At 50.4% G+C, this 13,229-nt stretch overlaps 5 protein-coding genes across 5 annotated transcripts; 3 read left to right on the forward strand and 2 right to left on the reverse strand.

Moving 5' to 3' along the window:
• Positions 1-833: 833 nt before the first annotated feature.
• nap1 (histone chaperone NAP1) lies at positions 834-2,421 on the forward strand (the record flags this gene model as incomplete). Its single annotated transcript, XM_057074489.1, has 5 exons — positions 834-880; positions 974-1,053; positions 1,128-1,835; positions 1,938-2,275; positions 2,371-2,421. 5 exons carry the CDS (start codon positions 834-836, stop codon positions 2,419-2,421), a joined length of 1,224 nt encoding a protein of 407 aa, XP_056938130.1.
• Positions 2,422-3,532: 1,111 nt separating this feature from the next.
• Positions 3,533-8,672, forward strand: N7462_002764 (type V myosin; the record flags this gene model as incomplete). Its single annotated transcript, XM_057074490.1, has 7 exons — positions 3,533-3,667; positions 3,759-3,891; positions 3,947-4,136; positions 4,220-8,075; positions 8,141-8,214; positions 8,280-8,494; positions 8,569-8,672. The coding sequence occupies 7 exons, from the start codon at positions 3,533-3,535 to the stop codon at positions 8,670-8,672; spliced, it is 4,707 nt and encodes a 1,568-aa protein (XP_056938131.1).
• Positions 8,673-9,040: 368 nt separating this feature from the next.
• Positions 9,041-9,944, forward strand: N7462_002765 (non-canonical purine NTP pyrophosphatase; the record flags this gene model as incomplete). The annotated part of the gene is made up of 6 exons (XM_057074491.1): positions 9,041-9,211; positions 9,274-9,347; positions 9,422-9,566; positions 9,628-9,664; positions 9,734-9,795; positions 9,876-9,944. 6 exons carry the CDS (start codon positions 9,041-9,043, stop codon positions 9,942-9,944), a joined length of 558 nt encoding a protein of 185 aa, XP_056938132.1.
• A 104-nt stretch (positions 9,945-10,048) lies between these two features.
• On the reverse strand, positions 10,049-10,833 carry N7462_002766 (nucleoside triphosphates FAP7; the record flags this gene model as incomplete). Its single annotated transcript, XM_057074492.1, has 3 exons — positions 10,049-10,250; positions 10,313-10,461; positions 10,651-10,833. The coding sequence occupies 3 exons, from the start codon at positions 10,831-10,833 to the stop codon at positions 10,049-10,051; spliced, it is 534 nt and encodes a 177-aa protein (XP_056938133.1).
• Positions 10,834-11,239: 406 nt separating this feature from the next.
• N7462_002767 (C78 family peptidase) lies at positions 11,240-12,832 on the reverse strand (the record flags this gene model as incomplete). The annotated part of the gene is made up of 5 exons (XM_057074493.1): positions 11,240-11,448; positions 11,511-11,668; positions 11,722-11,753; positions 11,806-12,273; positions 12,326-12,832. 5 exons carry the CDS (start codon positions 12,830-12,832, stop codon positions 11,240-11,242), a joined length of 1,374 nt encoding a protein of 457 aa, XP_056938134.1.
• Between the last annotated feature and the right edge of the window lie 397 nt (positions 12,833-13,229).

The following is a 13,229-nucleotide window of genomic DNA, read 5'->3' on the forward strand; positions in this document are numbered from 1 at the left end:
CGGTGGCGTGGGGGCCCCGGCACTATGGCGTGTTCGATGGCTTGCATGCAGTGTTCAAGAACGATTCCTTGTGCAGCGTCATATCGATTGATCAAGCTTGTATATTAGGAAGCATCGATCTGTATCGCAGCAGTATATGTGTACTGATATGGTCTAATGTATGTATGGTTTACGGTTCTGAATCGCTTCTGATCTACTCGGATATACTAGATTCCAGCGCTTCATTGATGTACTTAATATATATATATAGACCTATCGCATACACCATAATTTGCTGAGCAAATATCCACTCAATTCCAAAATAGCCAATCAGGCACTGCATTGACAACGGCATCTATTGGAGTGGCCTGCGATGCAAAAGGCCACGGGGTTCTAAAATTAACCTTTTCGGGATGGTTGACGGGTCGATGAGCGGCGTGCTATGGTTCAGCGAAGAGAATGGCTCAGCCTCCGATCTGGACCCTCATGACCCCACACTAGTGAAAAGACCAAAAAGGGGGAGGAAGGGGAAAGAGAAAGATCATCCTGTGAATTGTAATGCGTAATATGAAGCCTCGATCGAGGAGAGCATGGAACATGGAGCCCGGAGCACGGAGCATAGAACATAGAATTTGAAGTTGTTGGGAGAGGAGGAGGTTTTGCAGGCTCAACCAAGCGCGTCCCGCCAAGCCCCTCCGGCCACCGGCGCTAAGGATTCCCACCACATCCAGACTCTCGTTCTTCCCCCCCCCCCAAAAAGGCGTATCAAATTCTTCCCCTCCCTTCTTTCTCCAAACACCCCCTCTTCCCTCCCCCTCCCCTTTCCCTTGACTTTCCCGTCAACTCTCATCATCATGTCCGAGCCTATCAGAAATAAGAAGCCAGATTTCCCGGTCGCTCCGTAAGGATACCTCCCTCAGCTTATCGTCACCAGGCCCCCTCCCCCCCCCCCGAAAAAACACCAACTGACCAAGGTGAAAAAATTCCATAACAGGACCCCGCAAAACACTCCCGCAAACAATGCCCCAATCTCTTCTCACGCCCAGCAGCCTGGTGTGTCCAGCATTAAGGAAGGTGAGTGATGATTTTTCTTTGCCCCCTCCCCGCGCCGTTGCGGTTGAGCCTGATCCTGACCGCCGTTTCTACAGAAACCCTGGATAACGCGGCTGCGGCCTCGCTTTTCGCCCGTAACCCCGCGCTGGTGTCGATGATTCAGGGCAAGCTGGGCCAGCTCGTCGGCCGCTCATCCGGCTACATCGAGTCCCTTCCCGCCCCAGTCCGCCGCCGTGTCGCTGGTCTGAAGGGAATCCAGAAGGAGCACGCCAAGTTGGAGGCCCAGCTCCAGGAGGAGGTACTGGAGCTGGAGAAGAAGTACTTCGCCAAGTTCAGCCCGCTGTACGAGCGCCGTTCGACCATCGTGAACGGAAGCGTTGAGCCTACCGACACCGAAGTGGAGGCTGGCAAGGAGGGCGAAGAGGAAGAGACCAAGGAGGGCGAGGAAGAGAAGAAGGAGGAGGAGGGTGAGCCGATGAACGGTATCCCCGAGTTCTGGCTCTCCGCCATGAAGAACCAACTCTCGCTTGCCGAGATGATCACCGACCGTGACGAGGAGGCCCTCAAGCACCTCACCGACATTCGCATGGAGTACCTCGACCGTCCTGGCTTCCGCTTGATTTTCGAGTTCTCCCCGAACGAGTTCTTCAGCAACAAGACCATCAGCAAGACCTACTACTACAAGGATGAGAGCGGCTACGGTGGCGACTTCATCTACGACCACGCCGAGGGTTCCAAGATCGATTGGGCCGATGAGAAGGATCTGACTCTCCGCCTGGAGAGCAAGAAGCAGCGGAACAAGAGTATGTCGGAGTTGATTTTCGTCCTTCCCCTTCGCTTTTCCCCCTCCTGTTTCGGTTGAAAGAGAATGATAGAAACTAACCCTTCATCTAGACACCAAGCAGACCCGTATTGTCAAGATCAGCGTACCCACCGAGTCCTTCTTCAACTTCTTCTCCCCCCGCAACCGCCCACGGAAGAGGAGGAGGAGGATGACGACGAGTCGATTGCTAGTGATATTGAGGAGCGTTTGGAGCTGGATTACCAGCTGGGTGAGGATATCAAGGAGAAGCTCATTCCTCGTGCGATTGACTGGTTCACTGGCGAGGCTATGCAATTTGAGGAGCTGGGTGAGGATATTGACCCTGATGAGTTTGAAGATGAGGATGATGAGGATGAGGATGAGGACGACGAGGATGAGCGAGGATCGGACCGTGACGTGGAAGATGACTCGGATGAGGAGGTAAGAAACCGTTCCCGATATCTCCCGATATCCCCTCTGCCCTTCTAGATACGTTCTTGGGTTGTTCCATGCTAACCGTCTTTTTTTGTTCTCAGGATGGTGCCTCTAAGCCTAAGAAGGAGGCTGCTGAGTGCAAGCAAAACTAGAACCCTAAAAGTGGCTCCCCCACCGGGCAGAACAGCTCACCGAAATGCTTCATGGACTTCCCTCGCGATTGACGTTCTTGCTATGTTTCCTTTACTTAACTTCTTCTTTCTCGATCTCCACTGATGCCCTTGTCCCCTTGCACTGCGTGAACTTGACCTGTCTACCTAATATCTCTCCAATCAATTGACATAATCAGTGTGTAATACTCTCTTTCGGCATTATTAAAGGATCCACGGGTGTTTTTGGGCTGTCTAGCGGGCATTGACGATTTGAGATATGTCTTCATAGCTGATAGAAAACTCGTTTCTGATGCTGACTCTTGTGTTAATTTCATGTTGCCATGCTTCCCCAAGGGTTGACAAGAGGGTGTATTCCTTAGTGGGTTTCCCTGGAGACCAGGATGGATTTATAAATCCTAGACATCCCTATTTATCGCGTTGTCTATAACTCAGTATGTATAGATATATCCCTTGATCCGCTCGAGATAGTTTGAGGGTTGTATTTGAAGCAGGTACATTATTCTTGAACCCTGCTGGGCTATCCATGGAGATCCTCGTAAATAGTACATCCGGAGTATACATTGGCGATCGTAGTAGCCCAAACGCCTCGATTTAGTTTCTCTAAACTAGTCATCATGAAAGCGGTTATTTCTTGCGAAGTACACATCCGCGAGCAGAAATCACACAAAATCTCTCTTCTCAAGCCCGTAGATCATCATTTCCCACCGTCCATCCTGGCGTTGACGGCAAACAACACAGAACAGATGGGCGGTGACAGGCTTGTGGGGGTGTGGCGCGGCACCCCAGTTAGTCCCGAAGCTCCCTTCAGGGGCTCTCGCTAAATGGCCAGCTGTTACCCAGAGCGCTTTTCCTTCCCACTCGCTCCCGTCAATACTTTGCGCTTCCTCTTTCTCAGTTTCTTTTCTTTCGGATCATGAGCCGATGAGGGGTCGCCGCGGAACCCCTTGTCTTTGGACCGCTCATTCGTGACTGATCTGCCTTTTTTCCCTTTTCATCCCCGGTTCTCCGAACCCCATCTAGAATCCCAACGACACATCGCATCTTTTCCCGTTTTGATTGCATCTGGTACGACGATTCGATAAACGGCCTCATGGCGCACATTTACGAGGTCGGGACAAGGGCATGGCAGCCCGACCCGACAGAAGGCTGGGTCGCATCTGAGGTCAAGGAGAAGCTGGTGGACGGAGACAAAGTGCAACTGGTGTTTGAGTTGGAGAATGGCGAGGTAGGTTGGGCAGCTATTGATCGATCAAGGCCCCTCCAGGGAAACTGGCTAGATGCGGTGACAAGCTGACCAGCCTTGGGGGACGACACAGACGAAAACCGTCGAGACCACGCAGTCCGAACTGCAGGTCGATAACAACTCAAATCTACCACCGTTGATGAATCCGGCCATGCTGGAAGCGAGCGAGGACCTGACGAACTTGTCTCATCTAAATGAGCCCGCTGGTTGGTTGCTATTGGGAAAATGCACTCATGATTTGTGAAACTGACGGCCTTGAAGTCCTCCAGGCGATAAAGCTCCGTTATGCCCAGAAAGAGATATATACCTACAGTGGTATTGTTCTGATTGCGACCAACCCCTTCGCTCGGGTTGACTCCCTCTATGTGCCCCAGATGGTGCAAGTCTATGCTGGAAAACAACGTGCTTCGCAGGCACCGCACTTATTCGCCATTGCGGAAGAGGCTTTTGCGTAAGACAATAAGCCCTTTCTGAATCATTATTCATTGCTTTTGGGTGTTCTTCTGGACTAATTCCTGAAAATTTGCGACACAGTGACATGCTTCGCGATGGGAAGAATCAAACGATTGTTGTCTCCGGTGAATCTGGTGCAGGAAAGACTGTGAGCGCGAAGTATATCATGCGATATTTCGCGACTCGCGAGTCCTCGGACCAACCCGGAAAATATACAACGAGCCGAGCGGACGCCATTAGTGAGACAGAGGAGCAGATTCTGGCCACCAACCCGGTTATGGAAGCATTTGGTAACGCCAAAACCACGCGAAACGACAATTCTTCCCGCTTTGGAAAATACATTGAGATTATGTTTGACGAGCGAACCAATATTATTGGTGCGAAGATTCGGACCTATCTCTTAGAACGATCAAGACTGGTTTTCCAGCCTCTTAAGGAGCGCAACTACCATATCTTCTACCAGCTTGTTGCAGGTGCCACCGATGAGAAGAAGCAGGAACTGGGGCTGAGCTCGGTTGAGGAGTTTGAATACTTGAACCAAGGAGGCACACCCATCATAGATGGTGTTGACGACAAAGCCGAGTTCGAGGCGACCAGGAAGTCGCTCTCGACTATCGGGGTGTCGGAACAGAACCAGACTGAAATCTTCCGTATCCTTGCGGCTTTGCTTCACCTTGGTAATGTGAAGATTACGGCAACCCGCACAGACTCTTCTCTGTCGTCGACCGAGCCATCTCTCGTACGCGCCTGTGAAATGCTTGGTATTGACGTCAATGAATTTGCCAAGTGGATTGTCAAGAAGCAGTTGATCACCCGTGGCGAGAAGATCACCTCTAACCTCACCCAGCAGCAGGCTACTGTAGTTCGCGACTCAGTTGCCAAGTTCATTTACTCGAGCTTGTTCGACTGGCTGGTGGACAAGATTAACCGAGGCCTCGCCACTGATGAAGTTCTCAACCGCGTGAAGACCTTCATCGGCGTATTGGATATCTACGGATTCGAGCACTTCGCTAAGAACTCATTTGAACAGTTCTGTATCAACTACGCAAACGAGAAGCTGCAACAGGAGTTCAATCAGCACGTGTTCAAGCTTGAGCAGGAGGAATATGTTCGCGAGGAGATTGACTGGACGTTTATCGACTTCTCAGACAATCAGCCTTGTATCGATCTGATTGAGGCAAAGCTCGGAATTCTGTCACTGCTAGATGAGGAATCCCGACTGCCCATGGGGTCCGACGAGCAGTTTGTCACCAAGCTCCATCACCACTTCGCCGCCGACAAGCAGAAGTTCTACAAGAAGCCCCGTTTCGGAAAGTCTGCCTTCACCGTATGCCATTATGCTGTTGATGTTACCTATGAGTCGGATGGATTCATCGAGAAAAACCGTGACACCGTTCCGGATGAGCACTTGGAAGTCCTCCGCAACTCGTCAAATAGCTTCATCAAGGAAATCCTCGATACCGCTGCGGCTGTTCGTGAGAAGGATTCCGCTGCCGTCTCGTCCAAACCGGTTGCAGCAGGTCCTGGCCGCCGAATTGGAGTTGCTGTGAACCGAAAGCCCACACTTGGAGGAATCTTCAAGTCTTCGTTGATCGAGTTGATGCACACCATCAATTCCACCGACGTGCACTACATTCGCTGCATCAAGCCCAATGAAGCCAAGGAAGCTTGGAAATTCGAGGGTCCCATGGTTCTCAGTCAACTCAGAGCCTGTGGTGTCCTGGAAACCGTCAGAATCAGCACGGCAGGATATCCAACCCGTTGGACCTACGAAGAATTCGCCATTCGGTACTACATGCTTTGCCATTCATCTCAATGGACCTCTGAGATTCGAGACATGTGTCATGCCATCTTGCGCAAGGCTTTGGGAGATTCGGAACAACAAAAGCAGGACAAATATCAGTTGGGTTTGACGAAGATCTTTTTCCGAGCGGGTATGCTCGCTTTCCTCGAGAATCTCCGAACATCTCGCTTAAACGAGTGTGCGATCATGATTCAAAAGAATCTTCGCTGCAAGTATTACAGACGTCGTTACCTTGACGCCCGAGAGTCTATTCTCACCACCCAGGCCTTCATCCGAGGATTCCTTGCCCGGCAGCGTGCCCAAGAAATCCGTAGAACCAAGGCTGCAACTACTATCCAGAGAGTCTGGCGTGGTTCGAAGCAGCGGAAACGGTACACCGAGATTCGGAACAATGTTATTTTGTTCCAGTCAGTTATGAAAGGATTTCTCTGTCGGAGAAATATTATGGATTCGATCAATGGAAATGCAGCCAAGGTCATTCAGCGTGCTTTCCGCTCATGGCGTCAATTGCGAGCCTGGCGACAGTATCGTCACAAAGTTATCCTTGTCCAAAACCTGTGGCGAGGAAAGCAGGCCCGCCTGGCTTACAAGAAGATACGCGAGGAGGCCCGGGATCTCAAGCAAATTTCCTATAAGCTGGAGAATAAGGTTGTGGAACTGACCCAGCACTTGGAATCGCTGAAGCGAGAGAACAAGTCGCTAGTCTCCCAGCTAGAGAACTACGAGACCCAGCTCAAGTCCTGGCGCAGCAGGCACAACACCCTTGAGGCTCATGCTAAGGAGCTCCAGGCTGAGGCAAACCAAGCAGGTATTACTGCAGCCCGACTCGAGGCGGTCGAGGAGGAGATGAGCAAGTTACAGCAGAGCCATGCTGAGGCCCAGGCAACGATCAAGCGACTTCAAGAGGAAGAGCGAGTCTCCCGCGATGCTCTTCGTGCAACCAACGAGGAGCTGGACCGCCTTAAGTTGCTCAATGGCGATCACGAGAAGGAGAAGACCGCTCTTCGCCAACGAGTCTCGGAGCTTGAGGAACAGCTGGAAGTTGCCAAACGGTCAGTACCGGTCAATGGAGTCAATGGCGAAGTGCCCAATGGTACTGCTGCCCCGACTCCTGCTAGCGGCCTGATCAATCTGGTTTCTTCAAAGAAACCTAAGCCCAAGAGACGTAGCGCCGGAGCGGAGAAGATCGAGACGGATCGTTTCAGCGGAGCCTACAACCCTCGTCCGGTATCCATGGCGATCCCTGGACCCGGTGCGGCTCGCTCGACTGCTGCCATTTCTCCGGGCCTCGATTCTGTGGAGGCAGAGCTTGAGAACTTGCTCTCCGAGGAGGAGGACCTCAACGATGAGGTCACTATGGGTCTGATCCGCAACCTGAAGATTCCGCTCCCCAGCTCGAATCCCCCGCCGACCGAGAAGGAGGTTCTTTTCCCCGCGTACTTGATCAACCTTGTCACATCCGAGATGTGGAATAACGGCTTCGTCAAAGAATCTGAGCGCTTCCTGGCCAATGTCATGCAGTCCATCCAGCAGGAGGTCATGCAGCATGATGGAGAGGATGCGATCAATCCTGGCGCCTTTTGGCTCTCCAACGTTCACGAGATGCTGTCGTTTGTCTTCTTGGCCGAGGATTGGTACGAGACTCAAAAGACGGATAACTACGAATACGATCGTCTGCTTGAGATTGTGAAGCACGATCTGGAGAGTTTGGAATTTAACATCTACCACACCTGGATGAAGGTCTTGAAGAAGAAGCTGTATAAGATGATTGTTCCGGCCATCATTGAGTCTCAATCTCTCCCCGGTTTTGTTACTAGCGAAACAAACCGTTTCCTTGGCAAATTGCTGCCTTCTAACAACAACCCTGCCTATAGCATGGACAACCTCCTGAGCCTGCTCAATGGCGTCTACCGTGCTATGAAGGCGTTCTATATCGAGGACACCATCATTACACAGACTGTCACGGAGCTTCTGAAGCTTGTGGGTGTCACTGCCTTCAATGATCTCCTCATGCGTCGGAACTTCCTCTCCTGGAAGCGTGGTCTCCAGATCAATTACAACATCACCCGGATCGAGGAGTGGTGTAAGAGTCATGATATGCCTGAGGGGACTCTTCAGCTAGAGCATTTGATGGTAAAGTTGCCCTGAATTAATTTATTTTGGCTCGTGAGGATAAGATTGACTGACACGTGCAACAGCAAGCGACCAAGCTTCTTCAGCTCAAGAAGGCTACCTTGAATGATATTGAGATCATTCAAGATATCTGCTGGATGTAAGCGAAATCGCCCTTATCGATCGAATTGAAATTCCCCGAAGACTAATTTTTTTTTCACTTAGGCTATCTCCCAACCAAATTCAGAAGCTGCTGAATCAGTACCTTGTTGCAGACTATGAACAGCCCATCAATGGCGAGATCATGAAGGCCGTCGCTTCTCGCGTCACCGAGAAGAGTGACGTGCTCCTACTGACTCCGGTGGATATGGAAGACAGCGGTCCCTACGAGATTGCCGAGCCTCGAATCATTACGGCCTTGGAGACTTACACTCCATCATGTACGTGCTCTTTTATCGCTTACTGTTGATAATGGTCTTTCTCTTTTACGATTGCTAACAAACCATGTCCACAGGGCTGCAAACACCACGGCTGAAACGACTGGCTGAGATTGTATCAGCACAAGCAATGGCACAACAGGAGAAGCTTGAAATAGATAACGGAGTGCTGGAGGAGTAGTTGTGTGTATATTAGACATGTTCTCCTTGGATTTGTGAGCTACGGATTACGACCAGTGTGACATCTCACCACGACCTTTATGCTTTGAGGGGGAAAGATCCCGGGTTTGAAATACATTGATGCATATGCATTTGATCTTATCAGTGGTTGTGGGCTCTATTTGAGTGTGTATTTTGGTTTGTTGAATTTTTTTTCATTCTCGATCGATGTAGTTCTGTTTCTTTTGTATGATACCCTGCGCCCTTATCCCCCGAACGAACGTCCCCGGCGGGTCGAGCGGTGTCCCTCGCTGCGGGGAGTTACGTCTCCACCAAACGAACTCTTCTGCCAGCCCCTCTCTCCAAGGTATCTGCATCACGACGACCACCATGACTTTGACCAAGATCAATTTCATCACAGGCAACAAGAACAAGCTCGCCGAGGTGCGCGCCATTCTTGGCAATGTCATCGAGGTCGACAGCCAAGCTGTGGAGGTGCCCGAGATTCAGGGCACCATCGAGGAGATTGCGAAGGAAAAGGCTCGTCGCGCTGCCGAAGCCGTATGTTTTTTGCAGAATACTGTGTGAGAAGATGAAACATCTAATTTCAAACTTGCTACTAGATCAATGGACCGGCCTTGACCGAGGATACGGCTCTTGAATTCAATGCTCTGAAGGGGTTGCCGGGACCATACATGTGAGGACATACCGTCATTACCCTCCATCATTATTTATATTGTATTGCGATAGAGCCTATGCTCATTCTACTAGCAAATCTTTCATGGAATCATTGGGTCATGAGGGGCTGAACAAGATGCTTGATGGTTTCGACGACCGGTCTGCTGAGGCTGTGTGCACTTTTGCCTTCTGCCGAGGCCCTGGCGCCGAACCAATTTTGTTCCAGGGACGGACAGCGGTGCGTGCTCCAATTTAAGTATGAATAAGTGCGAGGCGTTCGAGTCTCATTTTTCTTATAGGGCTCCATTGTGCGGCCACGAGGACCGACAAACTTTGGTAAGTAATCTTCAATATCCTTGACGAATACTACCAGCCCACAGTACTAATGCATTCGGATTGTCACAGGCTGGGACCCGATCTTCGAATACGAGGGCCAAACTTACGCGGAGATGGAAAAAGAGGCAAAGGTAAGAAGTGTTTTTTTCTCCTTATGCATTGCATTGCCTGCGACATGAAAGACATTCACGTACTAAACCCTCTCACCTAGAACCGGATCTCCCACCGGTACAAGGCTCTGGTGAAGTTCCAGCAGTGGCTGGCAGAGGGCCAGCAGTGAAATTTCTTGGGTATATTTGAATAGAGAAATCATCTAGCTAGAAAGGTCTAGACGGAAAAAAAGAACAAGACAACAGAAATTCCACCTCATTCGACTCCCTATGTTCACTCCGCATCCTCGGCATGTTGCTTCTTCCAGTTTTCAACCCACTGGGAAATCCTGGTGCAATTGGTATCAACGTCTCCGTCCTTCTCGCTGTTCAACTCGACCACTATCTCTTCGTCGAAGGCTTCGCGGGCTTCTTCAAGAAGGACTCCAAAGATCTCTGCGTCAAGATTCTCTTGTAATTTCTCTTCGTGGTAACCTCTGCAAAGCGTTTGAATTAGCAATCCATTCATTCAAGGTCAAGTCAAAAAAAAAAAAGTTACCTAGCTTGGAGACGGTCGTAGAGAATCGATGTTTCCGGGCAGCGCACGACTACTACGAGATCGATCCAGGATTTGGGGAAGAGGTCGCATGCATGCCAGTCAATAATGTAACCACCCTGCACTACCTCATCTTCAATCGCATCGAGGAGCTAGATAAGGAAGTGCATTCCGTTAGTAAATTGTTCGTCGGGGAAGTCTCCCAGGGAAGCGCAGCGATCCTCATGGTACTTGCGGGCACTCCCCCTCCCCCACTAAGAAAAAAAAAGAGGGGTACAAAGGAGGAACAGCAAGGCAGTTTAGCTGCACCACATTTCGGGGCCGATTGATGATCTGCATACCTTATCCTCGTCGACAACCCAGCTCTTGCGCTCTTCATCGAAAGATTCGTAACAGTCGCGGTCTTTGGCGATCTGGTTGACGGACAGGTGCTTCAAGCCGGTCTCCTCCGCCAGCTGCTCGCAGTGGACGGTCTTGCCCACCCCGGGAGTCCCGGTCACGATCACATTCGGAGAGGTGCGCATTCTTTGCGACGCGCTTGTCCAATGCACAGATGAAGGAAACTGCAGATTGGGATCGAGGGGAGAAAAGTGATGACCGTCTCGCCGAATAATTATCTCTCGGATCAACGTCGGTCCCGCTTATCTCTTATCGCCATTGGCCAGGCGCGGAGCAGTTGCAGACATTTTCTATGTACATTGGCTGAACCCATGCATGTCCTTTCAATGGATTTTGATTCTTTTGATTTTTTGTTAAAAAAAAAAGTATGAATATATAGATAGGCTCCTATGTTAATGCAGATATTGTCCTCCATGCTTCCGTACTATTCGTTCGATTTTGTGTCAAGAGATTCTGAGATCGGTTCAGTCGTACATAATCTGTGTTTATTAGAGGCAGTGTTCTTCGGGTTGAGATGGGGAATAGAATTGCTTACTTCAGGAGTTCAAAAATCTTATACTTCTGAAGATAGGAAGTGCCTCGTCGGTATGCCTTTAGGAGACGTCCAGGGTTATCAGCTCGTGCGGACGTTCCAATTAAGCGCTGAATAGCAGGCGAAGTCTTGAACATGGGATCAAAGACTAGTAGATTGGCGGTGCCGTTATCACGGATCTCAAACCCAACAATGGTCATAGAATGGCCTATTGGCAGTATTAGATGTTGGGAAATCATCTTTTTTTCTCTATAACAACATATCGCATACCTGGATGTTGAAAATAAATGGGCGGGAGATCAGTCTTGAAGACCCTGGTTTCCGTGTCCTCGAGGGAGCAGACCGAGCGAAAGTAGTTTGCTATATCCATATACAAAGCTTCGCAGGCTCTTAGTTGGCCGCTGTCATTTAGGCTTTTGGCGTCACAGCTGGAGGATGTTAATAATGTATCCCAGCAACCCCATCGCAAGCAGGAACTTACGGAATTTGAAGGCTCTGAAGGAGAGCTTGTGCCTATACAAAAGTCAATTAAGTGCCGATCGATTTCTCTCGGTTTAAAACGGACCTCTGGTGTCCCAATGTATTTTCGTGTGCCTTTGATGCCCCCTGTTTCTGTTCTCCCGGTGCTGTTGAACCCCATGTCCCAAGCCTGTTCGATTCGGTCCTGCAGACCAAGAATAGAAGGCACTCCCTCCGGAAAGTGATCATGCCCTGTGCTTCTTGATTTGACAATGTAAGAAACCAGCATTTGGATATTCCGGTAGCCACAGAAGCCGCCCTCGCGGGACATCTTGCAGATGTGCCGAACATTTGGACTACATAGAAAGGCGCGCTGGACCGATGGATCTTGTTCACACAGCTTGGCTAGTACAGGAATCAAGTGATCAGTTTCATTTTCCACCTTTGTGTGTCTTGCTAGTCTCCCGTCGTTGGTAATGTGGGTCTGCTTTGTGGTCCGGCCACCTTTTTCAAGCATCTTCCGTAGCCACGACGGCATCTTCTTCTCGTGAGCATGGGGACCCAGTTCGGACCGCTGTTCGCAACGTTAGCATTTTGTAGGATTGATACCGTGCGCTGCAACATACCCCAAGTCGCATCGCGCCATCGGGTCCGCGTGTTCTCGTAGGACTCTTCGCTCGGGTGGGTTTGGATGTGTTATTTGCTCGAGCAAAGTCCCGGGTAACATCTCGCTTGCCACCCTTGCGTGAGCCCTGGAGATCCAAATGGTCATCCTGGTCTGAGGGTAGTTCGTAGTCACTAGAGACTGCGTCTGTATCAAAGGTGGGTTGGGAATTCCCACCCTCGTCGAGCGCAATACCCTCGGCCAGGTGTAGATCCAGATGGGTGGATAGCTCGGCTGATGTCACTACTTCACCGCAGCCATGCGGGCATTCAACGTATTCTTCTGTTGATTCCTCATCTATGAGTAGATATGAGGCAGTAGGGTTGGTTCTTTCACTCCCCTGCGGGTCAGACAAGGACTGCGAGACCCCATTCTCTGGATGGCAGAACTCGATATGCTGTTCCACAAAGCTAGCATCTGAGTCAACGAAGGGGCAGAAAGGACAGGAAGGCGCGTCTTGGCTGTCCATTCTGGCCTTTTTTCAATCGCAGGTCTTGAACCCAGGAAGGCGGTGGGGATCAGAATGCGAAAATAGAAGTGTGATGTTGGTGGTAAGCTTTGGAAGACCGGCAGTGTGGCTGTGGTGCCAAGAACCCGATATCTTCAGCTGGCCAATACCAATGTTCAGGTATCAAAAGGAAAGTCCGACTATCTATAGCAACAATACATGTACATGTCAAATTGAAAATCTAGTTGAGGCAGCGAACCAGGCCGTACCTGAAGTGCGGTGGATGCGGGGCCCACACCCGGCAAAAATAGCCTCAACCGCCCGGCGGCCTAGAAAATCCGGATGATCAACATCAGGACCACCGGGGATTAAACGGTCGGACAATCAGGGACTTAGCGTAGTCCTATGATGCGTGTGA

Source organism: Penicillium macrosclerotiorum (assembly GCF_028827735.1).
Source record: "Penicillium macrosclerotiorum strain IBT 26536 chromosome Unknown utg000002l_segment0_segment0, whole genome shotgun sequence".
NCBI classification, from domain to species: Eukaryota; Fungi; Ascomycota; class Eurotiomycetes; order Eurotiales; family Aspergillaceae; genus Penicillium; species Penicillium macrosclerotiorum.